The 16568-nt window shown below is 38.3% G+C and overlaps 1 protein-coding gene across 2 annotated transcripts in view; it reads right to left on the minus strand.

Moving 5' to 3' along the window:
* RFX4 (regulatory factor X4) overlaps positions 1–16568 on the minus strand; it is a 91247-nt gene that overhangs the window by 5424 nt on the left and 69255 nt on the right. For both annotated transcript variants that reach the window (XM_004937813.5, XM_040702998.2), the window contains 2 exons: positions 11074–11236; positions 5645–5783 (listed from right to left, as the gene is read on the minus strand). In XM_004937813.5, coding sequence (XP_004937870.2) covers positions 5645–5783; positions 11074–11236 — 302 coding nt within the window. The remainder of the gene's footprint in view (positions 1–5644; positions 5784–11073; positions 11237–16568) is intronic.

Below are 16568 nucleotides of genomic sequence, written 5' to 3' on the forward strand. Positions count from 1 at the left end.
TGCAACTGCTGCCTCAGACCTAGACAAGAAGCCCTTTAAGTCTGGGATGCTTTAAGAAGATTATTGTTAAGGCCTTGCCCAAGAATGAAAAATTAATTCAATGTCTTTTAGTATTATTTTAGAAAATACTACATTAAATACGTCCTACCAAGAAGTGAAGATTGAATTCCTGAAGTGTGGGGATGGAGAATAATCTCCTTATTCGTATCCTCAGCTCACTGACTGATTATGCATAGAGGTGAAAGGTGTCTCTGTCTAAACAGCAAAATATTTTCCTTACGAATGTGGCTCTGACTTTACAGTGCATTTGCTCACGTTTTTTGCAGAATGCTTTAAGTTAGTATTCTGTGTGAGCCACTACTTTAAGATCTGCAAATAACTCATACCAGGAATGGTAGCTATTGTGAAGGGCTGGCTATAAATTAACTTTATGAAGACCTGATCAAAAAGATCAGCATTGGAACTGTTGATCAGTTTGATCTTTATAACCCCGCGTTTGATCCTTTACTCCACAAAATGAAGCACAGTAAATCTCAGTGTGTCAGATAGGTTGGGCGAAGTTGTCAAGACACTCTAAATGACCTTGGTACTTTTGGGAGAGGCATTTGGAGCCTCAAGAAAACCTCATTTGTTAATATTTAAAAATTAGACATGTTCCCTGTTGTATTCAATACATAATTACTTCAACTACATTTTAATAATCTCAAGACTGTTATGAAACCATAGAGTTAGGAACAATAATGCTTGTTGCACGGGTAGGATTTGGACAGATTTTTTTTCTTTCTGTCATTACTCGGTATCAGATGACAGAATGGTTTAGTGGGGGATGGTTCATCATTCTGATTGCATTGGTATAGTCATAAGCTTATACTGTTTATGTGCTGGATAGACAAGAACTTTTCCCTTTTCACCCTCCACACACCGTCCTTATATAATTCCCACATGCAGAGCATCCACCACGGGAGAATCTATGCAGATGATAACTCTTAAGTCTGGAAAATAGGTGGAGAAAGGAGGTGGGAGGAATGATGGAGATCTGTAACATCTCTAATGGTAAGAGTAAACAAAGAGAGAATGAGTATTGCCTATTTCTCATCAGGCAAAATTCTCATCAGGTTTAAAATTAATAACAGAATACATACTTCATACAGCCCATTGTTAAGAGTCTCTAAGTACAAAAAAAAGCTCAAAGAGTTTAATGTAAATACAACAGTCCAGCTGCTGCTTCCTACTCAGGACATCCCTAAGTCAGCTCTTACCAAGCACAGCGTGGCTATGCTGGTAAAAGGACCACTCTCTACCTATCCTTTCACTAACAATTTTCCCCTACACATTTGCTTCTGGCCATAGCTGGATATAGGACCTGGATAAATGGACTTACATATAGTGAATATGGTTCACTATAGCCATGCATTCGGGTACTAACATAGATACTATATTTTTTGCTGTATGTTGCACTGCATTTACAGTGATACACATTCATATGACAGGCATCTTTACATCTTACCAGGTATATTAAAATAGAAAAACATCCTGCTGCAGATTTCTCTCATTACTCTTCCTAGTAAGAGTGTTATCCTTGTGATTTACAAAGAAAAATTACTGCAGCGCTAATTAATTTATGTCTAAGGAAGAGGTGGAATTGTATGAATTGCTATATTTACGAATAGCTTGAAAGGATCAGATCCTGTTCAGTCAGGGTGAAATCTGCAGACAAAAGCTGTGATCAAAAGCCATCCAAATGCAGATTGTGGAGGCGGATTAGATGGTGGCATTGTGAAGGAGTTACCTCTGAAGCGGGTACCTCTCTGCTACACTTGACAGAGGTTGATAGGAACACTCAGAGGCTTTTAGACAAACTCGTCTATTTTTCTACCCTGGCCTCTGGTTCACCTAAAACTCGAGGCAAGTGAACTTAACAAAACATAAAGTCAGTATAGTTCTGTTTATGTACACACATTACACAGCCTCCTAAATAATGATGGAGTTTACATTATGTGATTGTATTCACTTCAGCACTGTTGCTTAGAGAACTAGGTAGTACCAAATCGACCCATAGATCATCTTTTTATTTGTGTGCCTGGCACTTGGCCAGTAAGCCAAGTCAAGAAATGAGCAATCAGGCCCGGAGTTACAAGGAAACAACTGTTCTAAGAACTAATCACAGATGCTGATGAAAGAAAAAAAAATATTCAGATTAAGACCAAGGTTTGAACAGACTGTCCCTGTCAGCAAAAAGACTCCTAGCCAGCAGTGGGAATTAGTCAGCCTGCATTGCCAGAAAGAGCCGTTTTTAGGTTCCTGCTGGGTTAGTAGCTGCAGAAATTACTACATCAGAACATTTACTTCCCTCTAATGTTTTCATACAGGTCGTCTCCACTGTTTTGCTTGCTTGTCCACCTGAGAGTCATTGATCTGTCTGAGAGCTACTTAATAAAACCTGCATTTATCTTAAGGACACACCACATTGCTCTGTGAGCCAAGGTAAGCTCCAGGACTGTTTCAAAGGTGAGAGATAACAATATCCTCATGAGCTTTCACCAGTCAGTTATGGGAGGGGGTGATGCACGGTGCCACAGCTCTATTAGCCTTATCAAATACCACTGTTTCATTTCCTTCAACACTAGTGGATTCTAATTATCCAGGAGTCTCTCACCAACATGGATCAAATCCTTTTCAGGTAGGATAGGCTTGTCTTGGGACCGCCGCCTATACTCTCCAAGAGCTGTATGTAGTACAAGACCTACAGCTGTCTGACTTCTTCCCCAGCACAGCCCCACTGTAAGGATTCCACTGACAAAACCACAGCAGGTATCCTGAAATTTACACAATGCAACTATCATATAACTCTGTGAGGCTAAGATCAATATGCTACATGTTGGCAATTCCAGTTTAAAGGGTCACTCACTCCCTTCTCCCTCCCCTGATGTTCCGTACTCCCCACTTCCATCAAAAGAAAGCTATTCCTTCCATCTCATTTGCTCTAATTCCATTTGTTTTGGTGGTTGTCTGTAAATCTTATATGTGAAGTGATCCACCTTAAAGTTATATGAAAGGAACAAACAAAAAAGTCAAATACAACTCTTTCTTTATGAATATTGCTTTGGACTGGAAAATAGCCCTAAAATAAGTGACCTGATAAAACTCAGATTACATTGCTCTCTTCCACAGAAAGAGGTTGGATAGACATGGTGTTCTTCCAAACCAAAGTAGCAATTTATAGCTGCAGCCTAAAAGCCACCTCTATTATATCACGTCTGTTTCAACTCAGAGCCTTATGCAGGACAAGGGCTCTCTCTGATTCCCTGTTTGCAGAGGAGAACTTACCCCCCACACAGATTTTTTCTTGGAAATTAATCTGTTGACACTGTCCTAAAGAGCTAAAGCTGAGACAGAGTTCTATATTTGAACTGAATGTAAGTTATAACAAAGAATTCTTTTGAAGAGAGATGGTCAATGCCTCCACTTCTTGACTGATTATATTACCACAGCAATACACATTTCATCTCCTTGAGTTTCAGTACAGTGGCAGCATATTCACTGCAAATTTGGATTCCTGTATTTTGATTTTGCAAAATCACGAGTCCTACTGCAACCCCAGGTCTTATAACACCCTTCTAGGCTTTGTGGGCAACAGCACTTTTCATTTATGTACTTCTGGTTAAAAGTAACTAAGAAAGCATTTATTATCAGGGAAAGCATTTTACAGAAGCTCATTTAGTTAAAAAAAAAAAGTAAGATTGTTTAAGATTCTTTGAAAGTTTTTTCAGTTTATATCTTTCAACAAAGAATGAGCACGTTTATAGGGTTTTGTTAGTCTTACCCTGCTATGAGAGTGCATCTCAATTTACAAGCAGCATGAGAAAGAGCATGTTAAATACAAGTAGAAATACTGTTGTTCTCAAATGTAATCATTAAAGGATAACTGTTTTTCATGTGCACCCAGGACAACTCAAGGGCTAGTCGGAGAGGAAAAATTATCAGACAAGCTGTCTGTAGAGACAGCTTATTACAGAATGAAAAAAAAAATGTGATTTTAATGTATGTTACTATTTCTATATGGCATATTAACCAGAACACAAGGAAACTACAGATGTATTGATCTTGCTTTGCTTAATTTATTTCTTGCTTAACCTGTGCCGTCTGTGTCAGCACGGCAGACAGGAGGTATGAAAGAATCTCATTGTAAGGGTGATAACATTTCCAAACAATAAAAGCCTAATTCTCCATTTTACCTACAGATGCATTGCCTGAGAGGTCATTTCAGAACTACAACTTATGTAGGTTTTCTCAGTAAAGGATAAGAGAGTAAAGAAGGTTCATGAGTGAATTTAAGTCAAAAAGTGATGTATCCTGGAAAAAATCTTGAGATAACAGGATATGCCTTGTAGTGAAAAAAACAATATATACAAAACTATCATAGTACATTGTACTTAAACATTTAGTCACTGTTTCCACTAAAGATACAACAACTAGTTAAATCCTCACACCTGATGTATTCTCTTTGGTGGACCAGCTGCTACATAAATGGGTGAGAAGTTGTAGAATTATTGCTTCCATCAACTAGAGAGCCATTATTGAGCTGGTCCAAATGAGCATACTGGGTTTTCATAGGACAGTCTTCCTAGCTGATCTCAAAAAGCTTTAAGAAGGAGATTAATACCACTATTCTTATCTTAAAGACTGGGAAAATAAGGCATAAAGAAGGAATTACTTCTTGAGATCATCTGGTAGACCAATGTCAAAGACCAGAATGAGATGCATGTTTCATGTGTTCTAGTCCAAAGCTCTGCCAAATTCATACTTTGCAACTGGCCTGTGACTGTAGTTAAGCATGGTGGTCCCTACTAGACGTACATAAATTTCTGGCAGATGAAGCATAAAAGGCTCTATGTGTGTGGAATACCCCAAAGACATCACCTCCTGTTTGCAGCTGCACTGTGTAGATCTTCCAACAGAGGCCCCAGAGGACAGACCCGTACACCAATTGCATGGTATACTAAAGCCTTCCTATAGTGGCACTACTTTTGAACTGTTGCCAGATATCATCTTCATGCTTAATATATGCTATTTCCCACTGGCTCTTTTGTGAACTGAAATAATTACTGACTTAATTCCTTAGCTTATGGTAGGAGACCAAAGTGTACACATTAAATAGAACCTTTTTGGAATGGTGCCACAGAATTATTCAAACTACATACAGAACTCACATTTTTTTGCAAACTCCTAACCATATTTATTCTCCAGAGCAGACACACCAGAAGAATTCACTATGGTCTCTGCATCTTCTTTCAATTGTATTAAAACACTTTTATTGTTAGGAATCTCCTCCTGTTCACAATGCCTAAGAAACACACAATTAATTATATTAACTGTTGGTTTTGGATACTCCTTAACTCTGAAGCACTTCATATGATCCCGACTGTTGGACTTTAGAGTTTAGTACTCCAAGTTCACAAGTCGAAGTTATATCTGATAAAAGAGTCTCCACCAGAATGAAAAGATGCCAAGAAAAGAAAAAAAAAAATAGTGATTATCAATGACTAGAAATAATTCAAAGAGCTTGTATGCTGATAAGAAATTGTAAGTATGACTTTACTTAAAATGTTGTAGCAAGCATTTTCAAGAAATTAATCCAACTTACCTGTGAAGAGCTTCTGTGGTAAGCGGAGTAATGGAGTGGTCCAGAAATAGCAGTGTCATGTGGTAAAGATGGATATTGACTCTGCATTGGATGGGGGTGCTGATTGCTATAGCTACCGTAGTTGTAACTTCCTGTGTATCTAAAATTCAGTTAGAAACACTATTTAGTAGGCATAATCATTATATTCCCACTAATAATTCTGTAACTTCCATGTGACATACAGTAGCACTTTTTTGCATAGCAGAATGAGTTCTAAAATAACCTTTATATATATACACATATATATATATTTCTGAGATGAGCTGGGAAGCAGCTGCCACTTAGTGAGGTGTTCTAAACAACAACAAATTGAGACACTCAGGATGTTTCTGTGACAAGTTTTACGCCGCAGGCTCTTGTGTGCACTTTCTCCCTTTTATTATTACCCCCTTGCCATGTTCCTGGTAAATTACTAGGCTGAGCTAGTGTGGTAATATTTGACTTAAAGAACTGCGCTGTGGAGTTCAGCCATCTCTTCGCACTGCAGTCACAAGTTTGTTTTTTGGGGGGAGGGAGAGAGATGTGTTCATTTGCATCTGAAGCATACAACAAACAGCTTTAGTGCAGCTGACTCCAGGACAGGATGGCATTTGAGGTTGGAGACCTTGCCCACTTTCTTTTATCATTTCAAATACTTGTCTTGGAACAGCCAAGGGTAAAGGAGAGAGCAATTTACTTAGCTATAAGAAACTGCAGAGTCAGTGCTTGTAGATCATCACTACTTGCGTCATTCATTAGCAGAAGATGAATTCACATTTTCTGCATCCTCAGCATCTCTGTGTAGCCATGTGAACACCTGATACTAACTAATTCAGCACAGAAGTTTAAAGGCCCTTAAATTATATGCTAGATCAAAATGAAATAGCAATAAACAAAAAAAAAAAAAAGGGCAGCCAAGTCGTTGTGGGAGGTGGAAGAAAGTTATTTGTATGGATTTTACCCTTTATTTCCTGTAAAGTTCAATATAATTGTTACACTGGGCAAAGTTTAAACACCTTTGTTATTCTTTTGATCTTTAAATGGTGTTCTACGGATTCCACATCCAGTCTTACACCAGGCAAACCAAACAGCTTCACAATGAGAGCTGAGTACCCTCCCTAAAAATATTTCCTAGACATAAGCTCCCGTGTCTATATTCACTGTTGAATATTTAGCTCTCGCTCTTATATTCACTTGTGTTTAGCTGTAAACAAGAGTGGTTTCCATAATCTACCTCAGACAAGCTGATATTCATAAGGTAGGATTTTGACAGGCTCTCTGTGGAGATTGGGGCAGAGAGAAATGACTGTGTCATGGAGCTGTTCCACATAACAGTAGGCAGACATCTTGTGTGTTAATTCCTGCAACACAATTGACTGGTAAGCAAAATCCACAACAGATATTTATTTTTGGCAGTCTCATAAGCCTGACATTTCACAGTACAGCTTTCTCTGGTTCAAGAGGAGATTCGTCCAGCTGGTCTCTTCTACAGTCTAGAGAGCCCTTGGATTCCCATCTATAGCCAAGTCCTGTGAAGGAGTGCCTGCACTTCATGTTCTCTCTAGTCATCAAGGATGCTTTGTCGTAGTCTGGAAGATACTGACCTTGTCTTCTTCATTCAAAACTCATTGATTTTTTTTCCTTTTTCTAAAATACACACTTTAATTCACTTGAATTTGGAGTGATAATGTTTCTTATCTTAATTGCTACCCTCTATTTTTTGTTTAGGAATCTTATTCTTTCTCTATTCAACTTCAGGAGAGAGAGTGCTGAAGGATGTGAGAAGGAGATTAATATAGTCCTTCAAGAGTGGTATTTTCCTGCCTATCTGAGACTGCTTGACTAAGAAACCCTACATCTCTCTCAGAAGAAAGTGCACCTGGAAATTAATAATAAAAACAATTCTGCCAAGTACCATCTCTTACAGTCACTTCTGAACTTCACCAGTGGTCATTGAGTAATGGAGACATTATATAGATGGGGTGTCTTAGGGGAAGTCCAGATAGAAAGTGGCAGCAACTCTAGAGTTTAGAAGATACGGATAAGATCCATGAAAAAATATTCAGTTGATCATTTGTACAGCACAGGGAATACTGGAATATCCTGCATTACTCCTGCAGTGGTATAGGTTGGGGCCATTTGGAAAGAAATTAGCTTTACTGAAAATTGCCTGCAAGTTCTGCTGGCCAAAAAGTTGAACGTGAATCACCACTGTGCCTTGGCAATGAAGAGGGCCAACTAACTATCTTACTGTATTAGCAGTAGTGTAGACAGCAGGCCTAAAAATGGTAATTCCCTTGTATTTAGCACTTAAGGGACCTCATCTGAAGTACTGAGTCCTGTTTTATTTCTCAACTATGAAAAGGACACTGACACATTGAAGTGAGACTAGTGGAGGCCATCAAGACAGATAGGGGACTGGAGCACATGATTTACAAGAAGAGAACCGTGTTTATCCAGTCTTAAAAAGAGAGGCAAAGGGATGATTTTCAATTATCTATCAGGAGGGTATAGTGCAGATTGAGCCAGACTTTTCTAGAAGGTGTACAGTGGTGGGGTGAGAAGCAATGGACATGAAGCAGAATGAAGAACATTCCAACTAGGTATGTAGATTTTTTTTTTCTATTATAGTACAGATCTGTTTACTGTCCGAATACCGGATACATGTGGAGGGTACCACTGAAGATTTACTGGAGTGAGTTAGAGTGGTTATGAAAACTGTGCTTTCCTTCAGTTCCACAAATCTACACTAGTATTGTTTGCTTTTTTTAAATGAAGGAGGAGAGATCATTTAGTCCTTTCTTCTTATCTGTTAATATGCAGTTGACCTTAATTATTTGCATTTATTTTTCAGGGAGAAGTTTTTATCATTGAATTTATATTATATCCTCTATAACCAGCCAGAAATACAGAAAGAAGTATTTGTATAAATCAATTCAGCAGTCTATATTTATCTTTCTTGGGAGCTAGGAGGGCTTTACTTTGTTCCAAGTCCTCAGTTCTTAAAACATCTTCACTTTGTGGAATATCTCTGTATGAATTGCTCTGATCTTTTAGGTATTCTCTTTCTATCTCAAGATGCTCTGCAGTCTTTATATTTCACAAAGGAGATGGTCTTTAGTGTGCAAAATTGGAAGGAACCCCTGCAGAATGGTTGTTAGAATACTCTCAGGTATGCTGGGTGGTTAAAAATCTGCATTTTCTGTGAAATTCACTTGCAACAGGGAAATGGTCAGCATACAGCTTATGCACTCTGCCTGCCGCTCTGCATGGGTGAGAGGCTCAGTCTTTGAGTGAACAGCTGTTCACTCTATTTGTCTCTTCTCCAGAAACCCTGAAATCTCAGTGCAGACTTTGATCCCTCTCTGCTTCTTTCCAGGGCAGCCAACTGTTTGAATCTTGCATATAAGGTCTCCTGTATTCTTATTTTTCCTCCTCTCCGAAGATACGGTTCTTCAAACAAGCTCTCCTTGAATCAGTATCTTCTAAAAGAACTGTAGTGAGTCTAGGACTTCAAAACACCATGGGCAAGGTCATTAATGGATTTCTGTGCAGACATTTATACAGAAACATGTTTCTACTAGCATGTCACATTAGACTTGAAGCATAAAAACCGATGTATCAATATGCTGATTTTGCAGCAGATCCAAAATAAGTACATGTAATAATTTGGAAAAACTTCATAGTACTACTATATAGAGAGTGAATAAGATAGGAAATATTTGTGATAGATGCCACATGAGCATTGACTGACAAAAAAGTTATTGCTATGCTTACAAGTTCAGTTCCAGATGAGCAGGCAGATAGCACTGAGACGTTCTGATACTGCTAAAATCACCCAATTTTTTCTACACACATGTCCCATATAAAACCAAATGGCAAAAGAAGTAAAAGCCAATTCACTCAGATAAAACCATTTCCCCAAATCATCTTCCAGAGGCAAGAGATTCCTTTAGTAACAATGAATTCTCTTGCATATACATGAATTTATAGCTATATTCACTGCTGTTCCACGGTCTATTCCAATTCTTGTATCCTGTTAGCTCCCAAACCTCCCTGCCACTCTATTTCCAATTCCACCAAGCAATGATATTGCTTGATATCCAAGGTTTTTCCAGGAGGGGTATAGCAGTGACATTCAGACATAAATCCAAACCTTTGCACATCCATGAGGAAAGGAGACAGAGCGTTCAAATTAATCTACTACTACCCTTATGAACACTATGCAATCTTCTACACTGGAAAAGCACTTCTGCAAATACAGTGAGTATGCAATTAGACTGAGGAAATCAGAGACATTTTTTGAACTTCCTGTTTTATGTCAGCTCTTGCTAAACTAGCTGTATTCCTGAGGCTCTTTTCCACTGATCATTTTCTGATTATCTTTAGTTATGGATATCTATGAGTTACACATTCGCTCAAGTGAGGAAGGCACAGAAGTGTTGTGAAAAGAGCAGAGGCTTTATCTGATTTTCTGAAGTTTTCCAAGATCAACTAATGTTAAAGAAATTTCTGCTGTAACTATTTTAATTGAGTACCTTGAGCAAATTTTGATGATGGAGATGAGATCAGGATATTATGTTGAAAATGTGGCTATTTTTCCATATGTTAGAAATTTTTGATTTGTAGGCTTAACAACAGTCATAGAATCATCTAATCACTGAGGTTGGAAGGGACCCCATACAGCTTGTGTAGGGTAAGCTTACTCTACATAATCTCCATACAGCTTGTTCCAGTGTTTGATCACACTTGCAGTGAAACAAGTTGACGTATTATTATTTTTTTAAGTTTAAACAGGATTTCTTCTATTTCAGTTTGAGCCCATTGCCTCTTGTGCTGTCATTGGATACCACTGAGAAGAATCTGTATCCATCTTCTTTTACATCCTCCATTGGGTGTTTATATACAGTCACATGACTCTCCCCAAGCCTTCTCTTCTTGAGGCCGAATCATGAGAACAGAGGGGAATAGAGAATGAAGAATAGAGAATGAGAATAGAGGGGAGCTGAGAACTGGATCTATTGCTCCAGATGTGGTCTCAGGTGTGCTGAGCAGAAGAGAGTCATCTCTGAGACATGGTATGGGAGGGTAGTTCTTTGGACACATATAGCCTTTGAGATAAAACATGGCATGTGAAAGAAGGAATCAGATAGGAAGAAAGCTAGCAAAGCCTTCCCTTCTGTCATAGTATTCTCTAGATCTACTGAATTTTGAAGTTTAATAAGGATTTAGTAAGATGATAAATCCAATACTTAATAACCATACAGCAAAAACAACAGCCAAAGAATAATGATACCAGAATCTTTGCAGTACGGACTTACTACGTCAAGAAACAGATTTCACTGCATTTCCAAAAAAACATAAGCTTAGGTTCATCCAAAAAAACCACACAAAACAAACAAGACACTCACCCATGTTCTTCTCTGTGGGGATAAACAGGTATCCGATGTGTGACAGATGATGATGGTACGTGAGGACTTCTCATGCAGGGCAGCTGTTGGGAATTTTCAGCAGGAGACCCAGCAGCTGTTGTCACAGTGTAGGTAAGTGACCACGTATAGGATTGCATAGCCCCTACAGACAAACAAGCATTAAGGGAACACAGATAAGATAGGCTGTAATTCACAGAGGTGTTGTGCTTTGAAACAGCTACTGGAGAGCCAACCAATAAGCACCGATACTGGAAATAGCATCCAGCAAAGTGAACAAAACAGTCATGTCTGATGCATAAATAAAAGCAGAAATTATCAGCTGAGTGCACAAATATCCAGAGGCAATACACATATCTGGAACATTTCAAACTGTGAACTTTCAGGGTGGTGTTATAACTTGAGGCTATCAACTCAGAAAAACTCGGGTAGGACTTAGCAATAGAGGAACACCGGTGCCAGCATTTCATAAACATCATGCACCAACCCCTGGAGGTCCCTCTCACATGCAGTGAGCTGCTGGCCTGTTTAGCTCACAGCTGATCAGGACTGGAGAGAAATAGCATGTACAATTAGAACAATGAAGGATTGGAAGAAGATGAGTGTTGCACAAGAAAACCTGAACACTCTTGTAGTTTCTCTCCGAATCCATCTAACTAGGTACTGGCCTTTGTAGTGGAAACACAGTGGTAGATCTCCAAATTATAACAATGATATGGACAGATATAGTGTAGCCATTTTCTTCCTGTAAATAATGTTTCTTCTGACAGGGACTGACTTTTTTTTTTTTTTTTCCCCTCACGTGTGGGAAGACCAAAGCGAAGAAAGTGGATTTTCCATTTTGCTTGGAAGGTGCTGAGTTTTTTAATCATCCTGATCCCTTCCAGGCAAGAACTCTGGATTCATGAGCCAGCTGCTGAGAAACCTTTGTCCTTTGCACACACCCCTTTCACTCAGGCGGCTGACAGATCCATTGTTCCAGTATAAGACAGCTCTTGCTGGAGGTCATGACCATACTGGCTGAGCTTACTCTGCAAATGAGGACCAGAACACTGAATTTAACCCAATCCGAACACTAGTTCGGGGTGTCCAGGCACTCTTGACTCTTTTTCACTAGCTAAAAGGAATTGTGGGAGGTGACTTGTTTATTCACTGTGGATTCTGGGACTTCCTGTAGTATGAAAGGGCCTAATTCCAAGAGGGAAATGTACTACCCAGGTCCATGTCCACTCCATGGTTTTAGGGAATGAAAAAACTATCTTAGATGTGCACAGTTTTCTTAATGTGCATGTGATTTTATTTAGCAAAATCAGACAAATAGCTTTTTGCGATGGGAAATGCTTAATTCTGAGTCTGACCAAAGCCATTCTGAGCTTCACAAGGCAAGAAGTGAACTGAGCCTGTTATATTAGAGACATCCTTGTATGTGTTATGGCCAAGGATATATTTGGCAGGTCTGTTTTCACATCTGCATTTTTTGTCACTGATTTTTGGCTTTTCAGACTTTCGCCTCCACCCATTAAGATTGATTGAGATCCCTGAGACTAAAGAGGAGGCATACTCAACAGAGATAGCACACCAGTGCTACTGTGGCCATCAGCAGTCATGGTTCCTTGAGCTGAGGAAAAGTGTTTAAGGAAGTCTGCCTTTACTAGAAAATATAGCTTAAGAGGAAGCAGCCAAAGATATTTCTACAGTCGCAAAATAGTTTCATTTGAAAACAAAAGAAAAACTAATTTGAAAATTTCAGCAGCTTGTCTGTGGATAATTTTAGTGAAATGTTTCAATTTCAAAAGGTCAGCATATTTCCCTCGTGTTACTGTCCAAAATAAAATTTGAAACTTACTTAGTTTCAAAACAGGGCTCAGCTCAGAATTAAAAAACAAACACACACACAGAAAAAAAAAAAAAAAAGAGAAAAGCAAGAAAAGAAGAAGAAAAAAAAAGATCATCAAAAGAAATCCAAATACTTACTTGTATGTAAAAATACTGTTTTGTCCTCACTTTTTAAATTCACCACAGAAGAAAAGTTTTACTTCAAATAGCACTCTGAGTCAAAGGACTGATGACCCTCCTAGCTCTAACAAGAAGCTGTAACATGGCCAAAAGATCCTCCACATTTTACCACGTATCGTTAATTTGTTTGGCCACAACCATTGTGAAAAATTCTAGTGGTCTTATCTCAGTCTGAGGAAAAGGAGTCGATTCAGGACAAATTGTTTCTTGCACTCCCTGTGGGAAGTCTGCTCCTTGGATGAAAGGATGTGGCTGCTCTTGGCATTCACGTTTAACTGGAAGCTATCTTTGTTCAATTCTAAACTCAGTGTTTAGATTGTAACATAGATTGTGCCTGTCCAGACAATACAGAAACAAGGAATAGGTCTCGCACTGGAAGAGTTGTGAATATCTTTTTAAAATTATCCTAACCACGATTCGTCCCAGGTACTATCAGACAGTACTTGGCACAGCTGTTCTAGGAAATAGTTGGAAAGGACCTACATGATCATCTATTCCAACCATCCTCCTATCACCATTACTACCTGCTAAGCTACCAAACCGTATCTCACAGCACCTCATCCAGACGCCTCTTGAACACAAATACTCAATTTCTTTTGGAGGTTGTGAATTAGAAGTGAATATATGCTGAGCTTTACCCTGGATTTACATAGTAACAGAAAGCTGTTCAAATAATCTTCTCAGGATACTGTTGGAAATCTACCCTTGCCTCAATTCTCTTTGTCTTCAGAAGGAAAATGGAATTTTCCTTCACTGTTTCCACACTGTTTTCAGAGTGACCTAGTCACAAAGAGGAAGAGGACAGAAGATGGCAATAGGTTTTGAGATTTTGTGTATAGGTGTGTTTGAGGTCAATCAGAATACTGCCAACATTATGGTGGGTAGATAAGAAGGAACAGGAGTAGTCACAGATTTTCTTAGTTAGCTTTCTAACACCCATTTATGTCCCAGGCCTATACAGTTCATTTCCTCTGCTGGCCATAGAACTGAACTCCAGGAGGTGAAGTCTCTTTTAGATACGACTGAACCCAACTGAACCACATTCTGAAATAAGGAAAAACAATAGTGATTGAGCAACATTTTGTTCTGCTTTGTGTTCTGAACATTCAGAGTTTGATTAAAATATGGAAGCTCATTTATTATCACTTATTTTCCTTTTCTCTTTTAAAGATACATTTGATTTTGAGGATACTAACTAATAGGCCATGTGATATCTAGGAGAATCAAGTATAAATGGAACTGCTAAAGGTGACTACGGCCTGTTGTCACTGGTGCCGTCATGTACACCAGTTCAAAAAGAACCAAAAATTGCTTCATTATGCTGCATTTCATATTTGCTACATGCTGGAGTAAATGATCACCCAGCTACAAGCAAGGTACTCACTGCTCTGTGTATTACATCTGATAGCAAGCACTAGTGTCAACCTCAAGTAATCAACAATCATGAGTCAGACCTCCATTCTGCCTCCACACAACAAAGGATTCTTAATGTAGAAAACAACAACAACAACAACAAAAGCATTGGGAAGGAGAAAACTGCCTGTTGAAATTGGAAGCTGAGTTTTTCACCCTGCTATTGTTAGAATTAAGCTCTTAACTCTTGATGTTCTCATATATTTGCTTGAGTTCAGGAGCTGGAACTTTGCAGAAACAGTGTCATTGTACTCAAACACAAATATGAGAGCTGATATCTCTGTGCAAGTTATTTCCTGAAATTTGGGTGGTTCCCCAAACATAAATACCTAGTCCAGACCTGGAAAACAGTTACCTAAAAGGACAGCCGACAGCCTGAAGACTTATTTCAGACATGTATTTCATGAAACTAAACAGTAAACTGCATACATCAGTTTACTAATGTGTTAGAAAGTAGCTACAATTCAGAATTCATTTCAGGCTGTCCAAATAACATTACATTAGCAAATGAGTAATCGCAGCTTTCAAAGGAGCTTTGAGAGAGAATAGCATAGTCAGCCATATAGCTATCATTTTTATGACAATATTGCTGCAGTTTGAATAATCATTAATCTGGCCTTTGTGAGTTAGAAAGGATAGAGACTAATTATCCTTTTAAATGTCTAGTAACTTAACCCAAAGTTTTAAACAAAATGCTAGCTAAGCCATGCCAGATGTTCTAACACAGAATGCTATATACAGAATTTACCTTTCTTTTGCTTAGTACCATGTAATGGCAAAGTTTAGTTTGCTGTCTCTTGTGCTGACCATTGAGTGAAGGCAAAAAGGTTAAAATACAAGTTTAATAGTTAACTTTTATTGCTAATGTCATAAGAAAAAAAAAGTTAATGATACTTTAGATTAGGAAAGTAAAGCTAGTGGTAGCCAATGGGACCAGTTCTCAACGTGTACAAAGCATTTTCAGTTTTATATTTGCCTCATGAAAGATGTTCAAGAAAATCAACAGAATGTCCTTTAAAAATGTTTCTCCAAACCGGAGGTTCCTGTCCCAAAATATTCTATTCACTAGTTCCAAGAAATCTGTATATGTAAGATTTTGATTACGTATATATATATCAAAATTACATCTTCAGCACTGCCATTTTAAATTACAGCAATTTTCAATAGTTGAAACATGGTTGTATTACTTTATGTGAATGGATCTTGCATTCCACTGTGCAATGGTTAGCAAACTGAAAAGGTGATCAGTTCATCCACATAATGCATATGGGAAATGAAGGCATTGCTAACTGTCCAAATTAGGTCTGGGAAATATACATATACTTGTATTTAATCTTAACCAAATGGCTGCTTGCATTGACAAATTTGGCTTGTTCTAGGCAAAATGATTTTCACACTGGCAAAAATTAGACTGCACAAGATTGTAAGAATAAAATCCAATTCAACTGAAGGTTTTTGAACAACCTAAAAAATAGGAAGCTAGAAAAAAACAGAGCTAAAATGATTAGAAATAGCTTTCTTGCCTAAGAAGTTCTGCTACGGGAATAATTACATCAGGTTCTACTGTCTGTGTTATGGCAGTAGGTCCTTCAACCATTGTACCCAAGTAATTCTTTTTCTGGCTTCAAACTTCACATCAGTAGACCTTGGCCTTGCCAGGGCAAGGAAAAGAGAGAGAGAGAGACAGAGAGAGACAGAGAGAGAGAGAATAAAATAGACTATAAAAAAAAACAAGATGCAACATGAAAACAAAAAGGAATTACATTTGTAATGTCTGTGTGAGTCCATTCTATGATTCTACTCTATGATTACTGATGGGATTCAGGAGGGATACATAAGATTCATGCAGTTTCTAGGCCTGCCTGGATCTGAGGCTACATAAGGCATGGAAGGTGGAAGCTCATACGGATGACATACAGGCTATTGTTTAAACATAGAATAAATTTTGGGTTAATAGTTAAGATATCTATATAGAGTTACAGTCTCTATAGCCTAAGCAAAAAAGTCCCTCAACTTTCCACTCCTGTCAATGTCACTGGAGAGCACAT

This window comes from Gallus gallus, chromosome 1 (genome assembly GCF_016699485.2).
Source record: "Gallus gallus isolate bGalGal1 chromosome 1, bGalGal1.mat.broiler.GRCg7b, whole genome shotgun sequence".
Classification (NCBI taxonomy): Eukaryota; Metazoa; Chordata; class Aves; order Galliformes; family Phasianidae; genus Gallus; species Gallus gallus.